This window comes from Zeus faber (genome assembly GCF_960531495.2).
Source record: "Zeus faber genome assembly, chromosome: 17".
NCBI lineage: Eukaryota > Metazoa > Chordata > Actinopteri > Zeiformes > Zeidae > Zeus > Zeus faber.
Window position 1 is genome coordinate 9,187,022 of NC_137204.1, and position 25,015 is coordinate 9,212,036.

The following is a 25,015-nucleotide window of genomic DNA, read 5'->3' on the forward strand; positions in this document are numbered from 1 at the left end:
AGAATATTGCCCAGAGCATCACACTGCCTCAACCGGCTTGACTTCTTCCCATAATGCATCCTGGTGCCATCTCTTCCACAGGTAAACAACGCAAACGGCCATCCAAATGATGTAAAAGAAAATGTGATTCATCAGACCAGGCCACCTTCTTCCATTGCTCCATGGTCCAGTTCTGACGCTGATGCCCATTGTAGGTGCTTTCTGCGGTGGACAGAAAGCACCCACAGCATGGGCACTCTGACTGGTCTGCGGCTACACAGCCCCATACACTGTGATGCACTGTGTGTTCTGACACCTTTCTATCATTAGCATTTACTTTTTCATCAATTTGTGCTACAGTAGCTCCCAATGAGCCTTGGGCGCCCATGACCCTATCACCGGTTCACCGGTTGTCCTTTCTCAGACCACTTTTTGTAGGTATTAACCGCTGCATACTGGAAACACCTGTGAAAGTCATTCAGATCCTTGCGTTTGCCCATTTTTCCTCCTTCCAACACATCAACTTGAAGAACTAACTGTTCACTTTGTGCCTTCTATATCCCACCCCTTGACAGGTGCCATTGGAATGAGATGAGCAATTCACTGTCAGTGGTTTTAATGTTGTGGCTGATTGGTGTATATTTTTCAGACTGTAAACAAACCTGCTTTATTTACAGCCTGTGCTTGATCCTTCATTGATATTTAGGCCGACGATGTAGATGGGTTAAAGTTTTCCATCAGTGAGTGTGTAGGTGTGTGCTTCCAAAGAAATCACAAAATCGCATGAAGTCACGAACATTTTCAAATTGCATCAAATGGTGGATATTTTCTCGCTTTATTCAGTGCATATTTCCGTCAAGAGTTCCGTTTTTGAGACTTGGTTTTGTTAAAGCAATAAAAGACAATGTAGGGCAAAAACAAAAAAAAGTTTTACTCCACACAGCAACCACACAAGCTTCTTGTAAAAGTCATAAGTACAGCTGAGTGATTTCCAAAATGCCATCAAGACAAAATGCCATTAAGCCCTGGCTGCATGGCAGTTTTCCAGGATAATTTGGAGACTCATCCGAAGGTGAGCCATAGTCATTTATAGAGGAGGGGAGGGGAGGGGGGGACGAAAACGGAATAACCATCCGAGCCAGACTTGGGTCATCTCAGGAATAGAGGAACTTGGAGGGAGCACGTGGATGTGCATTGAGACGACTAATGTATTTGGTTTCAACTCAGATCACGATAACGCCTGCATTTCTCTGGTGTCTGTCTTGTCGTTCTCCACCGGAAGCCTGTCAATGCAAATGCCTTAAAAATTAAAGTAAAGCATAGGAGTACATGTTTCACTGTTTTTGGCGGTGTAGAAGGTGGGTACACAGATGCACTCTTAAAGAGGTTTTCCGCGTACTTTTTAATCTTGGTCTCAAAAGATGTATCGACCTACTACACCAATCAACCTGTTAATTATTCTGCAAAAGTATATTTATTACTAATCAATCACATTTGTCCACATACCTAGGGCTGAGAATAACTACATTTTTTAGCACATTACCTAGAAATCTTTAATATACACAGTATAATATATGTATATACGTGGCTGGGATTAATCACATTGAAGGACATAGTAATGTAAAGTCTCTATCAGACCAAATCGACATCATCAATAAAAACTCCCTAAAATATTAAATAATACATACGGGGAAATCTTAGGGTCATATCTTTGATGTAGACTACGAAATTGTGTATCACTATCACATGATGTCTAATTTCAACACAACCGCATGACTCATAACTACTTATTCAGATGTAAGGAGCAGTGACTTTGAAGTTAATTCTTTCAGAACTGTCTCTTTACTAAGGAATATTGGAATGAAATATCACCTTAACTATTACAACCATTTAAAAGAAAAAAGGCTGAAGAGCTCATGAAAGTTAAATGCTTTTAATGGGCTCAACAAGGAGAATCAAGGTTTGCTCACAATTATTGCCTTGTGAATATGCCTTAATGCCTTCACATTTCTTTTGAGGACAAAACACACATTTTCTCACAATATAACGTCTCTTATAGGGCCAGAATTAGGGATGCTCCGTTATTTTGTTTCCAACAGAAATTGTTTTAAAACTTGAAAAATTGTTTTGTTTTTTTTTAATACAAAAGTTTAAATAATTATACTTGTTTATTTAACTCACAATAAAGCTTAATTTGCTAAAGTTACACCTTAATTTAGAACACTTATTCAAGCGTTGGTCAGTCATGTTGGTATCCTGTGCAGATGGGGTTTTTTTTTTATCTCAATACACAAACCTATACCTCATTTAAAAGAAATAGCCTAAATTAAGAATTTAAATCAAAACATTACAGAAAGCATTATTTATACAAATTAGTAGGTTAAGTCTAAACAACATCATGAGAGATGTTTATATATATATATATATATACACACACACACAGTATATACATTATTATATATATTTTTTTAATAGAAATGCATCAAACTTTGGTGTTCCTTATTTGGCACAATCATTTATAATAATTTATAATATGGTAAATAGTGCCAAATTGAAAGTATTCCCATTTTGAAATAACTGAAACCTTCGTATGATCTTATGAATGACGGAGAAATCAACCCAATAAGAAGGGTTTACAAATTGTGTAAATACAATTAAATGGAATAGAGGCAGCATGTGAATCGTCCACGTGGAGTGAGAATTTGCACACATGTAGTTAAGGCTTCTTATTATAACCTCGTCCGTGTTTGACACTAGAAGCACGGTCGTGTTCTGTCTAGACCTGCTCTTCAGTGGCCTATGTGTTGGTAGGAGAACAGTGAAATCCACACTTTTCCTGTTTTCACAAGTATGAATCTCGGTTAAAGGGCTGTTTAAATATTGCAATAACACAAACCATTTACCGTGTGTGTGTGTGTGTGTGTGTCTGTGTTTTTATTATACGCCAGTTCAGCCATAAGCCAGCGATGTCGCGCAGAGACACAGTAGGGTGGTGAAAAATCCGAGGTTTATGAGCGCACCACGAAGTCGGACGCTGAGACTCGGATCGGTTCTCAAAGTATTTGAAATTCAAACGATGACACGTTTCGCCTTCCTCGACGTGACAAATACGTATTATATTCTGTTAAGTTGCGGATATATTTTGTTAATTTTAATTCACGTGACGCCCCGCGCCCCCCCCCCCCCCCCCATTGACGACTTCCGGTTCTGTGCTCTTTAAATAAATCCGGCGCGACGCGCTCACGCTCACAGCTCAACTTGAGCCGCGTGGGAAGTTGGTGCAGGTTTCAAGGCTCCACGCGGGAGCGCCTTTAGAACCAGTTTGGGGGGAAAAAAAAAAAAATGCTTCTTCCCGAACTACTTGCGAGGTTTTTAATCGTACAGCTCAGGCGTCCCCGCGGAACACCCGGAGTTGCTGTGAGATGAGCCGGGCTTGACGTTAAGTGTGCGCCAACATGTGGGCGGGTGGGGTCTGGCTCCGGGAACCGGAGGGCCGCGGGTGAAGCGTCCACCCGTGCGTTTCGGGTGCGATTGACCTTTTTTTTAAAGCGGCGGCGCGACGCGGGAGCTCCAGCGTGTCGACGGGTAGGCGCCGAAAGGTAAAGCGGGCCTCAAAACGGTGCGGCGTCGGTCCTACGACAAACAGATGTGTTGCGGTTTAACGAAGGTTTTAACCACAGAGTTGTGTAGATATGGATTTGCATTTCTTTTACGACACTATGTGCCACGCGGGAAGAAATGGATTGTGTTCTTAGCCCCATTTGTTCGGTTATTAAATGTCAAAGTGACTTCTGAGTTGTATATATATTTTTAAATAGTTTCCATCTCTTGCAGGTACTGTAGGCGGGGACCGTTGTTGACCAGGGCTGTCCCGAAAATGTATGTGAAAGTTTATAATTATTGAAAAATGACTGTCCCAATGATTATACCAATCACTACCCATCTGACCCATTCATGTTTTTGGGGAAGATGATCCTTGAACTTCTGAGGGTGCTGTCACTTAAACTGGAAACTTTTTTTTTTACTGTAATTGTTCTCGAATGTCACGTTTATCTCACTGTTCTCTCTGCATTATTGTTGCAGGGGACCGCTGCACAAGTCTTGCAGGGCGGAAGGGACCTAAGACGAAAAGGAGTTGTGTTTTTGTGTCCTGAAAGTGCACAGTACATGCATTCATACCGAACCTACAATGTTTAATAAAAGTATTTGAAGGAAAGTCGGTCTTTCTTTTTTTTTTTTTGTTTTCCTCCCCCTCGTGTAGTGCGCCTTCACATGCGGTTGCAGACGTCTTGGGTGGGGCGGGGAGATGCCCTCCGATTACATAAATGCTTACAGATCTGACTTTTGAACGGCGTGTGTGGCGCAAACATGTTGGCTCGCTGGTTAAAGGAGTAAAACGCAGAATCGTGTTTGCGTGTTTCGTCAAACCGCTCAGCGTGTGCGGTACGCGAGGGCAATGGCCACCTCCACCGGAAACTTCTGAGACGAAGACTCGGACACCGCCGCCATCTTGGCGCGGTGTTCACCTGCTCGCCACCATAGGTAGAGCGCTGATCGAACAACTTAAAACAGCAACAAATCTTTGAATGTACGGTCTTGCCCAAATGATCGCGTATTACGTTAATCAGCTAAATGTGTGCCCTTATCCTTGAACGGGACCATTCCGTGCTCGGACACCTTGCCAAGATGGCGCCATTGACGTGTTCACGACAAGCGCTTTCGGCGTCGAATGACGCGTCCGCCTTCCCAGACCCGTGGTGGAGCCTGGGCAGTGCCACGTTGATGGAGCGCGGTGGGGACGTGGAATATCACGCAACCGGCAGCAGTCGTCGTGCAGACGCCAAAGTGCAACTACCTTAAGTTGTTTGTATTTATCTATATGTGCGCGCATGCGAAGGCGAGAAAGGTAGGCACCCCGAGTCGAATGTTTGCGAGTGACCGTTTTGAATGTTTGGCATCGACGTTTAGCTCGACACGGTTCTAGCATAACTGACAAGCTCCTCCATGCCAACAAAAGAAACGGGAAGAGAAACGGTGCAACTCGGATTCACGATCTGAAGACGTTGACGTCGCGTTTCTCTACTCGGTAGCTACAGCCTTGACTTTTTTCCTCGCGGCTTTCTTCCCAGCTGTTCAGCTGTTAGCTGGCTTCAAGGCGTTATCGTAGTCCTTTTTTGTTATTAGAAAGGGCAGAAATACACACTTAATGAACAAATTCTGAAGGTCAATACATTAACAATGACATTCTCCTTACATATTGCTGTCATTTTCATTCGTTGAAAGCTGTTTGTTTAAAGGGGGCTGAACGAGGTGTAGCGTACTGCATGTCAACACTTGGACTCTCGTGTGGATTTGAGCAAAGGTTTAAAATGCCTGTGGAACCTGAACTCTGATCAGTTGATCAGTACATTTCCCATGTAGGAAGACACAATGCTTGCAATAATATACTCAATAACTATAGTATAACAGCCCCAATCATCCAGAGGAATGAAGAGAATCCCCTCTCGCAATGTTATTGAAAGTTGGCCCCAGCCATGCATTAGTATTTTGAGTTATGAATATTTTAGTTTTTTTTAATTTCCAGTCAAGATGAAACTCAAGGAGATCAACCGCACAGCCATCCAGAGCTGGAGTCCAGCACAACACCACCCTATTTATCTGGCAACGGGTACGAGAACCATAGGATCTTAATTATTATATATTTCTACATTATTACGTTATTAAAGCCATTATGCTGTGTGATGGATGTCCCTTGCCTTAAGAATTATTTATATCATCATAATTACGCTAGAATCACAAATACCATTTCATTGTATCACGAACAACTACCCCAAATATGACTATATAGACATTCTGGTACCATTTCTGTAGGGACGTCGGCACAGCAGTTGGATGCCTCCTTCAGTACCAACGCCTCACTGGAAATTTTTGAGTTGGATTTGGCTGACGCCTCCTTGGACATGAAGACGTGCGGGAGCTTCTCCTCCTCTCACAGGTAAACACACTCTTTAATGTGTCTTGCAATACCTAGGAAACAATCTGTTGGTTGAATTCACGATGACTACTTTCTCTAAATACGGTGAACGCTGTACGTACAGAAACCCAGTGCCGGCCTCGACACCAGTCACGTTTAGTGCCCTGGTCAAATCATTAAAGCCCAATTGAGTTTAGGTTCAACCTTCCAAAATATTGCCATTTAAATGAGCTGTTTTGGAGTCTTTTTTATGTTAATAGAGAGCATCATTTTAAATATAGTAAGCTTAATATCTTGAAAATTCACAGGTCAGCACAGTTTCTGGATCCTATTTGGCAACTTATTGTCCAATGTTTGTTTGAAAATTCTGCAGTTAAAAAACCCCAAATATAAAACACTAGGCTGTGTGCAAAAGTGAAAATAGAGTAATAATGGCAAAATCCGTACAGTATAAAGATATTCTATTTTAAAAATGTCTACCTAATATTGGAGCACCATCCACAACCTTTGGATTTTTAATACATTTCTTCATTTTAATATATTTCCACCAGTTGTTACATGAAATACGTCAACAGCGTACCATTCCTTTACTCCCAAATTGTTCCTGTAATGTGCAACTAATGACTGTGCAAAATGGCTGCTTTAATTACACATTCTTGTTTAATGACCATACCCTGCTGAGGCTTTGTAGTTGCAAAGATAGCACAGGTGGTATTGTAGAAACTGAGCAGGTTAAGTTGATACGTTGATGCAGGTTACGTTGTTGGGGTTTTTTTGCGGGAGTCTTTTATTTCCCGCCGGCTACGCTTTGGAAGACATACTTTACAGTATCTATTATAAGCTGGGCACAAGAAGCCAAAGCATTGTCATTAGAGACAAAAAAATAATCCACTAAAGTGGAATCTGACAACATCCGTCCTGAGTGGTTTATGTGTAAAACCTTGTCTCCCCCTTCAGATACCACAAGCTGGTGTGGGGCCCCCAAGGGATGGACGGGGAGGGCCACCCGTCCGGGATCCTCATCGCAGGCGGCGATAATGGAGACCTTATCCTTTACGACCCAGCCAAAATCATGGCCGGGGAGGGCAACGTGATTGTCACCCAGAGCGACAAGCACACGGGACCCATCAGAGCCCTCGACGTCAATCCATTCCAGGTGCGCTCTACGGACTCCGTTTCTCTACAGGATAAATGGAGTTTTTTTTATAAATTCCTCTTTGAAATGGCCGTTTTCTATGCAGGCAAATCTGGTCGCCTCGGGCGGCAACGAATCGGAAATCTACATATGGGACCTGAACAACTTTGACTCTCCAATGACGCCTGGACCCAAAAACCAGGTGCGTAGTATTTTTCTTATTTTTCTTTTCCTTTTTCTTATACCGAGAACATAGATCTAGATCTCGAAATGATCTTGAAATGATTGATCCCTTCAGCTTCTGGTGTATTTAATTTGCCACTGTGTTATAGCTTTTGATGTTCTGCTGCTTCCCTTTATTTCTTCTGTCCTCACTTTGGGGCTAATTCATAATGTTACCCAAAGCCATGTGCAAAGGTGGAAAATTCCAAGTCCAGAAAGTAAAGATCCTGCTATGTCTTTGCTCCAGCCCTGCACCGATCAGTTGTTTCACTTGTAATTTTGACCTCCGGGTTCGTCGTAATTGGCAAATCCACATAGTTGACCCGAACTCCTGGAGTGGATTTCTATATCCTGAACCTGGATTTTCCACTTCTGGCCCTGTGTCATTGCAGTACAGTATTATGAAGGCTCCCATCGCTATGTTCATAATGGTATGGTCCAGTGGTGATGGACCTGAAGGGAAGCTAGTTTAATTTGTTGGCATCTCAATTTCTCTACAAAGTCATTGGTAAAACAGTTCTTGAAACTAGTTAAAAACCGAAATTCCGATATCAAGAGTGGAATTTCTTTTAAGAAGGAGCGTTTTAGCTAGTTAATATTTGACAACATTTGATTATTGGTGAAATAACGGTTTCCAAAATATCAGCAAAGCTCCTCACAACAAACTGGCATGGATCAGATTCAAAAGACAAATGTCGAAGCATCCATTTGAGTAAAGTAGAAGCCTAGTAGTATTATAGTATTGGACATTTGAATATACAGCACAAAATGATCTGATGTTGAATCCCTTTTAATGATAACATAGAACCCCAGTCTAATGAAACTTGGAATTTATTACAATTTGGATTTTGTTACATCAGCTGGTTAATTTCTGATATCAACAGTTAATCTTCTGATACCAACATATGAAAAAAATATATATTTTACTTTTTTGTCAAAAAAAATTGTAGTGGTGTACAAATTAAGAAATGTGCTGAATATATTTAATTGTGTTGTTTTTCCTCTAACTATTGATAGGTTCGGTCATGTATCAACAAACACGTTTCACTGATATGCTGTTAGTATCAGAGGCGCTATTTGGAATTTCCACTTTAATACCTGTCCTCCAAAGGTTTACATATTAAGTTAAGTGTTATTTGTTCAAGGAACCATTTTATCATGTCATTCAGAACAAACTTGTGAATTGAAAAGTCCCAAGTTCTGTGGTGTCGCTCATGAAGAAAAATGTCCCTATAGCTCATCCATCCAGTTGGAATAAGAATAAAACCTTAATAAAGTGTTATATCTCCGTAATCCAGCCTCTGGAGGACATCAGCTGTGTGGCATGGAACAGACAGGTCCAGCACATCCTGGCTTCGGCCAGCCCCAGCGGCCGGGCGTCCGTGTGGGACCTTCGCAAGAACGACCTCATCATCAAAGTCAGCGACCACAGCAACAGGGTGTGTTTTTCAAACTCCTCCATGTCCATTTAGTTATTTGGTTCTGTGACTATTGTGGTGAAATCTAACATGTATACATTTTTTGTTCACTCTGCCGCCTTTAAGTCATACCCTAGGATTGTAAATTCATCCACCATGCTTATCAGAATCCGTCTTATTCCGCCAGCTACATTTACATATACTAGGAATTTGTTCTGGTCTTGTTTGGTGCATTTCTCCACAGACAATTAGCATAAAAAAAAGTAATCAAAAATGTAAGTTGTCAAATATACAAATAGCCAAAAAATAGAAAACATAAAATGGTCAGATATATAAAAATATTCTGAATATAATAAGGTAATTTATTGTTATGGTTATATAGGATCTAAATTATAATATTATTACTACGTACTAACTAGCTTATTACACTGTGTGCAGTGTAATTGCATATATATTGCTGCACAAGTTTTGTGTGTGTGTGTGTGTGTGTGTGTGTGTGTGTACACGTGTACGTGCACATACTAATTATGGCATACAATCGTTTTTATCTCAGATGCATTGCTCTGGGCTGGCCTGGAACCCAGAGGTGGCCACTCAGTTGGTGATGGCCTCGGAGGACGACCGGATGCCCGTGATCCAGATGTGGGACCTGCGCTTCGCCACGTCCCCTCTTAAGATATTGGAGAACCACACAAGGTGAATAACACCATCCGGTCAAGTGTTTGTACTGGTTTATTTTTCTTGATGCGGGATGAGTGGGGCAAACAGATAACACGTTGTGTCGTGCGTAGGGGCGTCCTGGCCATTGCCTGGAGCTTGGCCGATCCAGAGCTGCTTCTAAGCTGCGGGAAGGACAGCAGGATCCTGTGCTGGAATCCCAACACTGCCGAGGTACGCTCGCACTCTGTGTTCTTCCAGGGCCCTTGAGGTGCTTGAAGTGCTCTGATTTTGTTCCTCAGAAATTGAAGTCCTGGAATACCTTGAAAATTGCCCCCATTTGTGCTGAAGTGCTTGAAAAGTCCTTGGAAAAACACAATTATTGAAAACGTGATAATCCCCCTGGTTTTGTTATTCAAATCGTAATGTAATAATTTTTTTCCAGATTAATTATATTTATTTATATATATATATATATATATATATATATATATATATATATATATATAGATATATAGATATACTAAACTAAGTGGTAGACAACGAGACTAAGATTATATTCTATTTTAATGAATAAACATCACATTGAAAAAATAATTATATATATATATATATATATATTTTTTTTTAAGTTTGTTTTGCTTGAGATCCTTAAAAATGAAAAAACGTGCCTAAAAAAGTACTTGAAAGTCCTTGAATTTAATTTTGTAATGCCAGAATGAACCCCATAAGCCCAAGGCTCGCTGACATATAGTTTGATTAGTGACATTTTTGTCCTTTCTTATTTCACTTTTCTTTCCCCAGGAGAGTCCATAGAGACTCACGTCTAATTTGTACCAGTGCCAGACAAACCAGACAAAAAATGTATTAAAAATTATAAACTGCAGACTCGAAACACCCACAAAATTTCCATTCCTTAGATAACAACTGAATTAGTCTAAATTGTCCAAGTGATCACAAGACATTCCACCTGGTCATTTCCTCAAGATCATTCCAAGCTTTTGGACCAGTGGTTCTCAACACAGGGGTCCTTCGAGTGAAGGTGTTCCAGGGGGGTCCCCAGCAAGATGATGAATAGTTAAACTTCACCGTTATTTAATTAACAACATGTTAGCAGCATTAGAGAATGTAGAATAATGACTGTTTTGGTCCTAGTTTCACTTTTAGCTACCCAACAATAGTAAAGATGGGTCTGGAAGTTTGGACTAAATCATATCTAATGAGACTCTGAAACACCATTATCAAATGGAGTCCGTGGGCGAATTTGTATCAAATTGAGGGTCCTTAATATTTCCCAGGTTTTGTATTTATTTGATTTGTATTTCTTCCAGATTTGAGCTCTTGTCTCATAGAAACCAGTGCTTCATTTATTAATTTACAAAATTCATCCTCCAGGTCCTGTACGAGTTGCCGACCAGCACCCAGTGGTGTTTTGATATCCAGTGGTGTCCCCGGAACCCTGCGGTTCTGTCAGCGGCGGCCTTTGATGGAAACATTGGGATCTATTCCATCATGGGCGGGAGTAGCCAGGCTCAGAGCCAGAGGCATGCGGACCAGGTACGGAAATACCAAAAACACCTGTGTGAATATATGTCAAGGTTACTTTATCAGTAGGATTATTAAATTGGCATTACCAAACCTGTGATGTATGGATAGATAGATAGATAGATAGATAGGAAGGAAATTGCAGTGTCACAGTAGCTAATAATAATAATGTTGCTAATGTTTCGTTAATAATGAAGTACTAAGAAAAAAAAACCTGAATGGCAATATTTAATAAATGGAAGAATTAGCTGAGAAGTAATCAAGATGCAATTAAAATACCTAACAATAAGCTAGAAAAATAAACAATGAACAATATAGAAATGTGGATATGTACAATAAACCTAAAAAATATATCCTAAAAAACAAACTCTGCAATATGTCGTAGATCAGCAACTCGTTTGGGAACATGGATCCTTTTGGAACCGGACAAACGCTGCCCCCTCTGCAGCTTCCCCAAGCAGCCGCCGGCGCCGCCGCCCCCCCGGTGACAGTTAACCCCCTGAAGAAGCCGCCCAAGTGGATCCGCAGACCCGTCGGAGCCTCGTTTGCCGTGAGTTTCCATTAGAATCCAATATTTTCATTGGATTACACATTCATTTATTCTCTTCACCCATCTTTTGCTGGTCAGGATCGCAGGCTTTAAAAGTATCGTACCCAGGGTTCTTACCGGGTCCTTGAATTGCTTGAATTCCAGTACTCAGAAATGTAAGTACTGGAATACAGTGAAAATAGCCCTTTTTGTGCTGAAGTGCTTGAAAAGCCCTTGGAAAAAAAACAACAGTGAAATGTACATTTAATCCAGCATGGTTGGAAAATAGACACTTATAATAGTAGATGACGAGATGAATAACAGATATAATCGATATACTTTTATAAAAATATATATATTATATTTAATTAATAGATCACATTGAAAATGTATTATACTTGTTTTGTGTCAAGTCCTTGAAAATGCGTAAAAATGTACTTTTAAGTCCTTGAATTTCATTTTGTCATGCCAGAATGGACCCTGCATAACCCAACTCTGATTTCTTCCTCCCTCCCAGTTTGGCGGGAAGCTGGTCTCTTTGGAGAACACTCCGGGCGGTTCTCAGCAGCCCACCGCGCATGTGGTGCACATAAGCCAGGTCGTCACAGAAACGTCCTTTCTGCGACGCTCGGATCACCTGCAGGCCACACAGAGTTCTGGCAACTTCGTGGACTTTTGCCAAGTTAAGGTCGACGCGGCCGAGAACGAGTTTGAGAAAACCGTCTGGGCTTTCCTCAAGGTATACACATTGGATCGCAAATTAAATTATGAATCAAAATTCCTTCTAGGTGTGTGACTTTTCTTATGGTCTCCGGCCACAGGTGAACTTTGATAGTGACGTCCGTGGCAAGTTCCTCGAACTTCTGGGATACAACAAAGAGGAACTAGCAGCAAAGGTAAAATTTACTATTGTACAGCTAGAGGTGAAGATAATCAAATAACATTTATTTTTCAGTGTTGTTTTCCATAGTAAAAATGTGTTGTCTTTTATTTGTAGATTTCGGCCGCACTGGCAGAAAAGGAGATTGCTTCTGTAAAGGTAGAGTACAGAAAGAGTGTCAAACATTATGTAAAAACATTCTAAAGGTTGGATTTATAAATGTTTGTGTTATAAGATGAGGGAAGTGGCATGTTGACAGTTGAAGTCATTTTTATAAGTAATAAAATAAGGACGTGAGGATACTATATTATATATTTTATCCTATCTATATATTTGTGAACCTTATATTATTGCTGAAATTCCTTTTAATACTAGTTTTGCATTTGTAGATACACCCAAGCCTTTTGTGTGTTCCATTTAATTCAAATACATCATTAATTAATTATTATTATTTTATTCATTCATTTTTATTAAATATATATTTTATTTTATTATTTTTAAATCTAAAATCGAATCTCTCCAATCTAGCCTAATCTCAGTCCGACAGTTCTCAATTTTAATTCCAAATGTTCAATAATCTTGCAGCCGGCACCAGAGGTGACCCCGGGTGCCTCAAACCCTCAGCCCACGGTGGATCCCGGCCCCCTCTTGACCTCTGCTGAGGCGGCGTTTGACCTGATCTCCGCGGCAAACCTCCACTCCACTGCCGAAACAGAACCGGAATCCACACAGAGGACGGTATCCGATGACCCGGCTGCAGTGGTTTCAGAGACGGAAAGTCCCGAAGACCCGGGCCTTGGTGAGGAACCAGAAGCTGAGCAGGCGCTTCCAGGAGAGGAGGAAATCCCTCTGGAGGAGGAAATCCCTCTGGAGGAGGAAATCCCCCTGGAGGAGGTATGGTACCATCCTATACTGCTCTATGATATGACTAAAGCCTGCTTCACAGGCTTCACGGCTCCGACAGTCGCGTCCTCTCCCTAGTCGCTGTCAGATGAACTGCATCTGAGTTTTGTGTCAAAATATGTCAGAGAAAATGGGAGAGCTCATTTTTTCCAGTACAACAGCTAATAGTTCAATCAACTGAAAGTGTATCATGTTCCATGAATGAGAGTTTAAAACTCCAACTGCCAAACCTTGTGAAATCTCTTGTTCGATCCCCTGGTTGAATATTTTTAGTTTTTCAACTACATTTAGTTGATGAACTCATACGTCCAAACATCGGTCAATTTCAGGAGGCGGCTGCACCGGAATGCACCAGCGCTGAAACAACATCGACTCCACTGGAGGAAACCACCGATGTCCCAGTGGCAGCGGCAGCAGCAGCCGACGAAGGAGGTATCGGTCTAAATGTCAGTCAAGGTAATAATTTATTTGATCTAATTTCATGTGGATATGGGTGTGATTGATAAATAGTTAAATAATAACTAATAATAATAACCTTTTTTTTTTTTTTTTTTGCCATGCCCGCCAGATGTGGACGGGTTGATCACCCAGGCCCTGCTGACCGGAGACTTCGAGGGAGCCGTCAACCTCTGTCTCCATGACAACCGCCTGGCCGACAGCATCATTCTGGCCGTCGCGGGAGGGAGTGAACTCCTAGAGAAAACTCAGAAGAAGTATTTCACCAAAACGCACACCAAATTAACCAAGCTGATCAGTGCGGTGGTGATGAAAGACTGGAGGGACATCCTGCAGATGTGCGACCTGCACAGCTGGAAGGAAGCTCTGGCTGCGGTGATGACATACGCTCAGCCCGAGGAGTTCTCCCCCTTCTGCGGTGAGTGCACTCTGGCCATTAGTGATGAAAAAAGTTGGGCTGTTTTTCGAGATTCAGCTCTTTACGAGCGTCTCTATAAAAAAAAAAGAGTCATTGATCTTCAGACTCTAAATTAGTTTGATTCAGTCGATGGAATAAGAGTCAGAAGGGAGTAGGTTCACCTCTGAGCTGTGAATGCAATTCTCAGAAAAATCATATCAAAATTGGTTATTTTGGTGGAATGCAAAATGTAAATCAGTTCACATTCGATATGAAATACGCCAAATGCCTTCACCTTTTTTCACTTTGATTTAATCCTCAGCATGTAGACACACCAGTTTATTGTAGAGAGTGGGGCACTTGGAATAATAATCGTAATAATAAGCCCATGTGTCATGACAGGGCTCCTCTCCTGAGTGTGTGTGGGGATGGGGGTTTTACCTGCTGCTTGTTAGACCAACCAACCAGCAACAGGTATGCAGCCACTCTGATCCTGGGCCCCAATTACCTAGACCCAGGACAGGTGTGGCTGCTCAAACCACACCATCCCCACACCACACTCAGTAATAATTTTTTGTTCCGTTCACCGATTCGCAAACGACGACTCTTTTGCCGGAGTGACTCCCGACTCCTGAATCATTTCAAAGGTTTGTTCGCAAAGAACGCAAAGTTTGCGATTCTCCCAACGCTAATGGTCGTGATGCATTGTTCCGGTTCAGACCTTCTCGGCGGCAGGCTGGAGGCGGCTCAGGACAGCCAGCTTCAAGCGCAGGCGTGTCTGTGCTACATCTGCGCTGGCAATGTGGAGAAGCTGGTGAGCTGCTGGACCAGAGCACAGGAGGGATACTCTCCTCTCTCTCTCCAGGTATTTAACGCTAGCTAACCATATCCTTTGATCCCTTCACCTGTATTTTCCTTCTTTTGGCTCAAGCTAATCGGCTCAGGGTTTCGGTTTTGGTGGAAAAAAATTGTGCCGGTCCACGTGTCATGGGAGATTTCAATGTCCCGGACAAATGGGAGAAATTCCAGACATCAAGAAATTCCGGTTTTCAAACAGTTGATAAGCAGGCTATTCATCAGGCCATGTCGATCTATAATATATTTTTTGTTAAAAAGAGGGCTACTTTTGCCTATACATTATATTCCAAATAAAATAAGTCCCTTCAATAGACTCAGGTGCAGAATGCTATTTTAAGGATAAAAAATATTACGCTCGGCTACGTTTGTTGGGACAACACAAACGCAAAGAATGTCCATCAGCTTTAGGCCTACCTTTTCTCAGATAAAGTAAAACAAAATAAAAACGATTTGTAAAACAAGCAAAAAATGACATGTAGGCCTATCTGGCTGATAACAGTTTAATTACAGAGTGCTACTGTTGACTTGAAATCCAATCATTTCCGTTCGCTATAGGCCTTTTCTTTAATAAAATAAAATGGAATAAAAAATCTTTGAAAATTAACAAAAAATGACATGTAGCCAGTCATAATGTAAGTAAGAGGTGAACAAGAAGTAACAGGTAACGCTGCTTTAATTAATTTAAAAACTAATTTGATCAAATCTAAAACAAAATAATTATGGCAACATGGCCTACATCAAAATAAGTAATAAAGTTTGTGGTGCTGCCCATCTTCATTGGCACGTCTCGTAGACATATTTTACATAATGGATGTTTACCATTATGCTTTGGATCGGAACTTAAACATCCCCAAAATAGCCAAACTATTGATGTATGCGTATGTCATTTGTCATCGATACATCATATTTCTCCTTCTCCTCTGTGTTGCTCATTCTGGACACTGCCGCTGTGTCTCCTCTGCCACAACATACCCAGGAGGGAGGGGGCGCGGGGCTTCTTTCTATACCTACAAGCCTAATTGGTTAGAGGTGAAAGGTCAGCTTTGGATCGTCCAAACTGATTGGCTTTTCGTTGCAACTTGCCTCACACTTCTATAAATGAACAAATCTGCAGAAGACTTTATCGAAATGATCGGCCCTATTTTATTTCAACATAAATATCAAGATAATTATTGTTATCGTTTTATCGCTCAAACCCCAGCACTAATTCAAATTGTGCTTAGAAGGAATTATTTTCACCGGACATTATGACTGGAGAGATTAAAATATGCCAGACTTATTAGATGTGCTCGGACAATAAAAAGTTATTACCCGATAACGGAAACTCTGAATTGGCTTCCTATGCACCTTTCAGGACCTGGTGGAGAAGGTGGTGGTTCTACGCCGTGCAGTGGAGCAGACCCAGCACTCTGGCCCGGCTGTAAACGGGGTCCTGCTGGCCGACATCATGGCTCAATATTCCAGCCTGCTGGCCTCCCAGGGCAGCCTCGCTACGGCCATCAGCTACTTGTCTGACAACTCCAATCAGGTAAGCCACCTACATGATATTGACTCAGTAGTATAACAAACGTAACACTTAGTAGTGGTCCCAATAACTACATAATTGCAGTTATCGCTTCTCTTTTTCCACCATATTTCCGATTTCTACACAGCAACTCCATGATCGCCTCAGCCGGGCTTTGGGGCAGCAGCCGTCGACCTCCGTAGCCCCAGCCTCGACTTGCAGTGCTCAGTCCCAGCCGCCCGCACCCCGGGCCCAGTACAACACTGGCATGCACCGTCACACATATGCCCCAGGCCAGCACTCCATGCCGCCTCAGCCCACCCCAGCTCCAGCTCCAGCTCCAGCTCCAGCTCCAGCACCAGCACTAGCACCTACCTCTGTTCCACCTCAGTATTATCAGCCGGTAATGTCCCGTGACTGTCAATAGGCCCCTGGAAGGTTCCGGCCCTTTCCCTTCCTTGTGGTGTCAAAATGTAATTCTTGTGTCTCCAGGGTAATATGGACGGGTTCCTGTCAGATTTTGAGGTGCTTTAAGTGATTGAATTTTGTTCTCTGAGATTTGGAGTACTGGAATACCTTGAAAATTGCCCCTTTGGCATAATGGAAAACCTGTGATACCCCCCCCCCCCGGTTTTGTTATTCAAATCGTACTATAATAAAATAAAAGTCTCCATAGTCTACCCTGCTAATGTATCTGCGCTGTATAAGAATAGTTTGAATTGTCACTTATTAACCACATCCATATATCTTCTTTTTTTCGTACCCCTTACATTTATATCACTAGTGGCAACCGGCAAAAGGTTGTTTGAAACATTGATATCCCAAGGGACATTCTACTCAAATAGACGTATAAGCCGTCTCTCCCCTGGGATCCAGCTTTAACCCTGGCCGTCATGGCTGTTGTACCTCCGTGTGTCTCTCTGTGTGCTTCAGACCAGGGCTGCCTCCACTGTCACCTCCTGGAGTAACCAAACCCCCACGGCCTTCCCCAATGTCCCTCCTCCTCTACAGTTAGGTTCGGCCTCTGAACAGCAGGTATGCAAAAAGATCCTACACACCTTACGAAATGTGTTACTGTAATGCGCAGTTACTGCCTTCTCTGCTGGGCTTAACTGTCCTCGACATCTTACATGAAATTCTCCCATTTTTAAATTTATCTAATTTTACCATATGACCAATTGACTAATGGAACAACTAAGCCAGAACAACAAGACACATATATAATGACTAATATAGACTGACTATCATACATGTCATACACATTGACCATCACTGTAATGATATAATATTCATCATATCAACCATTTGCCATACCCCCCCAGCCCAAGTGATAGATGAGATAGATGAGATAGATAGATAGATAGATAGATAGATAGATAGATAGATAGATAGATAGATAGATACTGTAGATAGATAGATAGATACTGTAGATAGATAGATAGATAAATAGATAGATAGATGGATGGATAGATACTATAGATAGATAGATAGATAGACAGATAGATAGATGGATAGATACTGTAGATAGATAGGTAGGTAGATAGACAGATAGATAGATGGATAGATACTGTAGATAGATAGGTAGGTAGATAGATAGATAGATAGATACTATAGATACTGTAGATAGATAGATAGATAGATGGATAGATAGATGGATAGATACTATAGATAGATGGATAGATACTATAGATAGATGGATAGATGGATAGAGGGATAGATAGATGGATAGATACTATAGATAGATAGATAGATAGATAGATACCATAATTTCCAGACTATTAAGCGCACCTGAATATAAGCCGCACCCACTGAATTTTTAAAAAATAATTATTTTGAACATAAATAAGCCGTACATGTCTATAAGCCGCAGGTGCCTACTGGTACATTGAAACAAATTAACCTCTCCTAACAAAAATAAAAAATTAGCAGTAAACAGTAGCCTACCAAGAAAGTCATTGGTCACTATCTTCCTCCTCCTGCGCACTGAAACCACTGAAGTCATCTCCTTGGGTGTCGGAGTTGAATAGCCTCGGAATTGCTTCGTCCGATGTTGGATCGTTTTCATTGTCGCTCTCGTCACTTTCATCCGGAGGCAAATTCCCCGCTGAGCTCATGCCGCCCTCTTCAACACGCAGCAGTCCAGCCTTTCGAAACCCGTTGATGATAGTGGATTTTTTGACAATGCTCCACGCTGTCAGGACCCACTGGCAGACTTGACCATAAGTTGCTCTTCGCATGCGGCCCGTTTTTAGTGAAGGATTTCTCCCCACTTGTCATCCAAGGCTCCCACTGAACCCGGAGCGCCACCTTAAATGCACGATTTACACTGATGTCGAGTGGCTGCAAATACTTTGTTGTGCCCCCAGGAATCACAGCTGGAATTGAGTTTGTCCTCTTGATGGCTTCTTTCACAGAATCTGTTATGTGACGGTGACGAAATGACTACCGTGATCAGAATGATGGGAAGTTGGAGCGCGCTCGATTTAATCTAAACAGTAAATTAAACAGTGACATTGTTTCACCTTAACCCGTTCGGCAATTTCATTTGTTTAATGAAAGCTTCATGCCGCCAAAAAACTGAGCACCGTCACTTAATGTGTTTTTTGCTCAGTTTTTTGGCGGCATGAAGCTTGTGAAAGCGGGAGAAATCCATAATTTAGCCGCGTCATTGTTTAAGCCGCGAGGTTCAAAGCGTGGGAAAAAAGTAGCGGCTTATAGTCCAGAAATTGTGTGTGGGGGGGGGGGGGGGGGGGGTTTACACTGATCCTGGGCCCAATTACCTAGACCCAGGACATGTGTGGTGGCTCAAACCACACCACAGATAGATCGATAGATAGATAGTATTTCCTTTCCATTTTTGTACTGTGTAGGCTAGAACTCATATTCCTACATACTGTGATATATAATCAAATAATACATATTTGTAAAAAGATGTGTCCGTGTCTTCCCTCAGAATGAACCTTCCAACACCTTGTTTGGGATGCCAGCTCCCACCAACGCCGCCGCCTCCTCCGCTTCCCCGTTCATGTACTCTCACCAGTACCAACGTAAGTGTTTCTACTTCGCCAACATAATTTCGTAATTTCTTTTTTTTGGTCATTTTGGGGCATTCTAGCACTATAGTCTCAGTGTTCTGGAGATCATAGAAAAGCCTTGGGGATTAAGTAAAGAGAAAATGTATCGCTGTGATTTAAAGTCACGCTGCCATCCAACGGTGGCCATTGTATCCTGAAAGCCCAAAAGTTTCCTTGAAAAAAACGTCCTCACTCCTCTCTTTGCTAAAACAAAACAAGCATTGCCGTTTTGGAAATGTTTGATTCTGCATTATTGAATGTTTTTGCTGCTGCTGCTGCTGTTGTTGTTGTTGTTGTTGTTGTTGTTGTTGTTCTGGGCCTTAACATTGTGCATGGATGTCTGCATGAGATGGATTAGCCTGTCGAGTTTGACATACAGTGACTCTGCATTTTCTTTCTTAAAAGAGGTTTAAAAGTTTGAGGTGTCGAATGCAAATTTTTGAACCACAAATATTTCTGCATCACTAACATGAGATGTGACCGCCTGCCGTAAATCACATTTTTACTCATAAATACCAAACGTATTGAACATGAAAGCATAGTAGCATGTGCCCTCCCCTGTCGTTTGTCTCCCCCCGCATTCTATTGAACGTGGCGCGGTGCCTGAACAACACTAACAGCGTCCGTTGTGCCTTGTGTGACTGCAGCCTGTGCCCAGGTCAGCCAGTGTCCGCCCGGAGCCGCTGGCGCGCCGCACTATCAGTCTTTCCAGGGCCCGGCCCCCTCTTCCCTCCCTCCGCCGCCGGGCTTTCTGTCTCATTACATGCCGCCCGCCCGGTCACTCTGTCCGGACTCCTCCCCCCTCCCCCAGCCTGTGTCCTCCCCTCCTCCTTTCAACCCTCCGTTCTGTCCGACTGCCTCCTCCTCCTCCTTTTCTCACCCCCTCGTTTCTGGAGCATCCTATCACCACGGCGGGCCAGGATCTCCGGTATCCTACATGCCGCCGCCTCCGCCCACCGGAGTCTCAGGTACCCAGGCTCCGTCCCGGTGGCGGTCCGAACATCTCCTTAAGGGCTCAAATCAGGACCGCCCCCTAGCTGGTCCTTTTGGATAAAACAGGCGTGTCGGTCCTAGTTGCACGTGTTTGTGCACAAAGCATTTCAGCACCAAAACCAACTCAGCTAAATCAGCAAAATGGTTAGGGTTAGATGAAAGGATCCCTAAGTCAAGACCAAATAGCAAATATTTAGAACAACATTGATTTATGTATTTAAAAAAAATATTTATGTATTACCACAAATGAGTAAAACATTGTTGCCTGGTGTAGTTGAAAGTGTAGAGGAGTATGGAGGAGTAGTGGAGTATTTTGCAAAAAAAAAAGAAAAAGTATATTGCAATGTGCTTATCCTTCAAATTGGTTGGTTTTCACCATACAATATGGGCTATACCTCATACATTATACCTATTACCAATGTACTGTAATATTACTACATATAATATAGTATCAGGTAAAGATTCCTTAGGTAATAAATGACACATAATATTACTCATATCACATTCACTTTACAAAGGACTAACACCCCCAACACAATTTGTCTTTGGCCTTCTAACCATTTATTTAGTTAAAAAACACTAGAAAAAGTAAAGACATTTATAATGAATAAATTCAAAGCTATAAATAAAGACATAAAAAAGCAAATATTTAGCACAGATATTTGAAATGGTTGCTGACTGATGCAGGAATAAACAGTTTGGTCTTCTCTTCACAGGACCTCAGAACGGCTGGAATGACCCTCCTGCTCTAAGCAGAGGACCAAAGAAGAAGGTACGTTTGTTTGAAATATTCTATCTTATTCTCTCCTTAACAAAATTTGATAGGTTAACAATAGAGAAAGTCTTGCAAATGCAATGATAACACCATGCAATATTTGATTATTCTCCAGGTTCTAGAGAACTACATGCCCCCTGCACCCATCACAGCCCCCATCATGGCTCCAGGGGGTGGTGATCCTCAGGCCCAGCCTTTGCCCTCCATGGTGCCCCAGGCACAGACCCTGCTCCAGGGCCAGGCTCTCTACTCAGGCATGCAGCAGCAGCAGCAGCAGCAGCAGCAGCAGCAGCAGCAGCAGCAGCAGCAGCTTCCCCATTCCACCATGAACCCAGTCATGCCCAAGACCAGCGGGGAAGGCGCACCGGGAGCACCTACTGGCGATGAAATTCAGGTACATTTCGCTCACTTCGCGTGAGCAATATATACTTTTTGGAATTCTACTTTTACCACATGAGATATAGAGTTCTAAATGTCACAGCTGTCGTCTCTAAAGCCCATGCAGCTTCTTCCCACCGAGAAGATGACAAAGAAGCCGATTCCCGAGGAGCACCTGGTCCTGAAGACCACCTTCGAGGGGCTGATTCAGAAGTGCTTGGCGGTTGCTGTGGACCCAGTGAGTCCTTGCCATGATCTCACCATGAAACATCACCATGGACCTCATGTTTCAATTAACACTCATATTCTGATGACTTTATCCTCTTCAGCAAACCAAGAGGAAGCTTGACGACGCCAACAAACGCTTGGAGGCCCTCTATGACAAACTCAGAGAGCAGACGGTGAGTTTATCAGGGTTCTTTGAGGTGCTTTAAGTGCTTGAAAAGTCCTTGGGAAAAAACGTTGTCATTGAAAACCTGTGATATGCCCCCTGGTTTTGTCATTCAAACCATAACATAATAAAAACTTTCCAGAATCGCTTTCACAACAGATTATGCCAGGGAAATGTAAATTTTATCCAGCATGTTTGGAAATAAGCCCTTATAATAGTAGATGACAATGAGAATAATACTTGATATATACGATAGATATACTAATATAAATAATAGACATTGAGATAACGATTATATTGTATTTTAATAAATTAAGATCACATTGAAATTTGATTTGTTTGGCGTCCTTGAAACTGAAAAAGGAGCGCTTAAAAAAAAAAGTCTTGAACGCTTGAGTCCTTCAACCCTGATTCATGTCTTTTCATATTTTCAACGGCACGTTGTGTCTCACCGAGGAATATTATGAGGCAAGATCAGGGCTCAGTGTCATCAATGCCCCAATGTTCCTCACTTGTCATTTCCATCCCTCCCGGCAGCTCTCACCAGCCATTGTTGGAGGGCTGCACAACATGGCGAAGAGCATCGAGTGCCGCTCCTACTCTGAGGGCCTCGGCATCCACACACACATCGTCAGCAGCAGCAACTTCAGCGAGACCTCCGCCTTCATGCCCGTGCTGAAGGTGGTGCTGACGCAGGCCAACAAACTGGGAGTCTGAAAGGGCAGTCAACGACAAATTGAGCCTCCTGTTGGTGGATGCAGAGCAATCGGTGGAGAACTCTGATCAGTTTGAATGTCGATCATTTGGGCTCGATTCGTCAGAACCCATGGGACGAAGATTTCGGAAATGCACCAAGTAGTTATGTGCCATTGTTTTCTTTTTTTTGTCATAACTCCATCACGTAATGCTCAGTGATTAAGTGCACTCCCTCCCACGATCACCAAAGAAGGGTTATCGATTTTATCGATAGCAAACATCCAACAACAAAAAAATCACAATAAATAATAAAGATTCCTCTCAAACAAAAAAGTCCCCTCTGAGGATTTTTTTATGATAATGTATTAACTTGTTTATCTTCAATGAATCTTTTAAGCTGTCTAGACAAACTAAAACTTCTGGGATGTTGTATGAGATCATTTCAACTTTTTTTCTGAATTATATCTGCTTCAGATCTGATTTCAATAAGTTAAAGACACCAGTACTGTATCCCTGACATGGTGGGGAAGTTCAAAATGTTCCAATATAAGGTGGTGGGAAAATAGCTTGATACATTTATTGTGGGTTCCACCACATATTTCAATAGTCATTAAAAAGTGCAAGAAAGTTTCTTTTTTTTTTTTTTCTTTTTTTTGAAGGGGGGGGGGCTCGTTTTTTATTTATCTTAGGGCGGTGAGTACAGGACGTCAAACAATTTTCTTGAATTCTCATGTGATGTGCTCTTTTTGCATTATACTAGAATACAAAACCACAGATCAAAGGAGCGGCAGCACTGTAGAGAGGAGCGCACAACAGATAGTCATCACATACTCAATGAAATTAAATGATCACATTTTCATTGAAACATTCAAAATAATTGGGTAGATACTATTTATGTCTATAAATGTATAAAATATTCTGCCGCAAGCATTGCCTGCATGTAAAATGTGTTCTCAATACATTTTAAGCAGATATAATACAAACTCCACAAAGACATGGAATTCTCTACTTAAAATTTGGATACGCTTAATGCAACTATTGGCTCTGAAACTGTTTTGCTTGTCCAGTGGGTTTTTATTTTGTTATTTTTTTAAAGATTGTCTGTACTGACTAACTATTAACTGGACCATAACATTGACTGGGTGGATTGTCAGTGCAGAGCAAGCCAATGCATTTCTATTTGTTAGTGCCTTTTATTGACATTTTTCCTATTTCTTTCAATCTTTTTTTTTTTTCAAATCAATTGTGATGCTCAGAGTACATGGTTTTTTCTTTTGCAAAGATTGACCCATTATTGAATAATAATAATAAAAACATGCATGCATACAGACACTTGGAAATATACTCTGTGGCAACACGGTTATTGTCAAATGTAGAGGAAATGGACAACAAAGGGTCTACTGATTATCATTCAAGGTACAGTATGATGTGGACTGGAGTCTGAGCGGTGACCTGTCTCCCAAATTCAGTTGTTAAAAGGAAAAAAAATGTTTACGATTGACTGCATTCAATATTTTCAATAAATTATATTTATTTAAACCACGCTATTTTGTTATGATTTGCTGTTTGCCCGATTTAGGCGCTCAGTAAAATAGATATCAAAGGAAGCGGTTTGAAGATATATATTTTTGGCATTTTCATGCTTTATTCGCTAGTGTCAATGCGGGGAGAAAACAAAGGCAGGGGACAGAGAGAGAGGGGGGATGACGTGCAGCAAATGGCCTCGTGCCAGAATCGAAGCCGGGTCGCTGTGGTAAGGACTCAGCCTTGTATACGGTGCACTGTACCCGGTGAGAGGTTATAGTAATGCAACGTCCAATGCAAAGTATTTTCCCTGCGATTACATTTTTTTTTTTTAACAAAAGCTGAAACATGCAACCGCAACTGGGGGAAATACTAAATTAATGCTTGATGGTATTTTTGGAGGTTAATTTATGAATCATTAATATAAATGGTTCATATAATAATATTATTATTATTATTATAAATTACTTGTAATGTTATAGTGGATACGGAATAATTTATTATCATCATTATTATTATTGTTATTGTTATTATTATTATTATTACAAATTAAGCTCCATGCAGCAATACACACGGTCCAGGGTAGTCGGCCCTTTGTTAAAGTATAATGGACCCTGTGCTTTGGTTCCTTGTTCCAGTGTGTTTTGTGACTGCAGAAATTCATTTGTTCCGGCCTGGTTACAGTGCCAGAACAATGAACGAACAATGAATGAATTAATGAACAATG

At 41.7% G+C, this 25,015-nt stretch overlaps 1 protein-coding gene and 1 long non-coding RNA gene across 3 annotated transcripts; both read left to right on the forward strand.

Annotated features, from left to right (window-relative positions):
* Positions 1-3,254: 3,254 nt before the first annotated feature.
* LOC307243361 lies at positions 3,255-4,195 on the forward strand. Its single transcript, XR_013844621.1, has 3 exons — positions 3,255-3,578; positions 3,814-3,858; positions 4,063-4,195. It is a non-coding gene; the product is annotated as an uncharacterized lncRNA (long non-coding RNA).
* A 548-nt stretch (positions 4,196-4,743) lies between these two features.
* On the forward strand, positions 4,744-24,297 carry sec31a (SEC31 homolog A, COPII coat complex component). Of its 2 annotated transcripts, XM_080018311.1 has the most exons (27): positions 4,744-4,885; positions 5,564-5,647; positions 5,851-5,974; positions 6,911-7,109; positions 7,195-7,290; positions 8,609-8,749; positions 9,282-9,424; positions 9,520-9,619; positions 10,781-10,942; positions 11,316-11,480; positions 11,977-12,198; positions 12,281-12,355; positions 12,457-12,498; positions 12,925-13,233; positions 13,572-13,698; positions 13,811-14,116; positions 14,815-14,960; positions 16,308-16,481; positions 16,606-16,860; positions 17,391-17,492; positions 19,411-19,504; positions 20,179-20,499; positions 21,241-21,296; positions 21,415-21,693; positions 21,796-21,915; positions 22,007-22,078; positions 22,606-24,297. In XM_080018311.1, the coding sequence occupies exons 2-27, from the start codon at positions 5,569-5,571 to the stop codon at positions 22,783-22,785; spliced, it is 4,089 nt and encodes a 1,362-aa protein (XP_079874437.1). In that variant the 5' UTR covers positions 4,744-4,885; positions 5,564-5,568; the 3' UTR covers positions 22,786-24,297. The 2 variants fall into 2 exon arrangements, with proteins under 2 accessions (XP_079874437.1, XP_079874438.1); XM_080018312.1 differs by lacking the exon at positions 20,179-20,499.
* The last annotated feature ends 718 nt before the right edge of the window (positions 24,298-25,015 follow it).

What these genes read in the sequence shown, in the direction of transcription:
- sec31a (XM_080018311.1), top strand. Translation starts at nt 5,569, where the DNA reads ATGAAACTCAAGGAGATCAACCGCACAGCCATCCAGAGCTGGAGTCCA. An exon ending in AAGAGGAACTAGCAGCAAAG is followed by an intron (nt 12,356 to 12,456) that starts GTAAAATTTACT and finishes TTTTATTTGTAG; the next exon opens with ATTTCGGCCGCACTGGCAGA. An exon ending in CACCTCAGTATTATCAGCCG is followed by an intron (nt 16,861 to 17,390) that starts GTAATGTCCCGT and finishes TGTGTGCTTCAG; the next exon opens with ACCAGGGCTGCCTCCACTGT.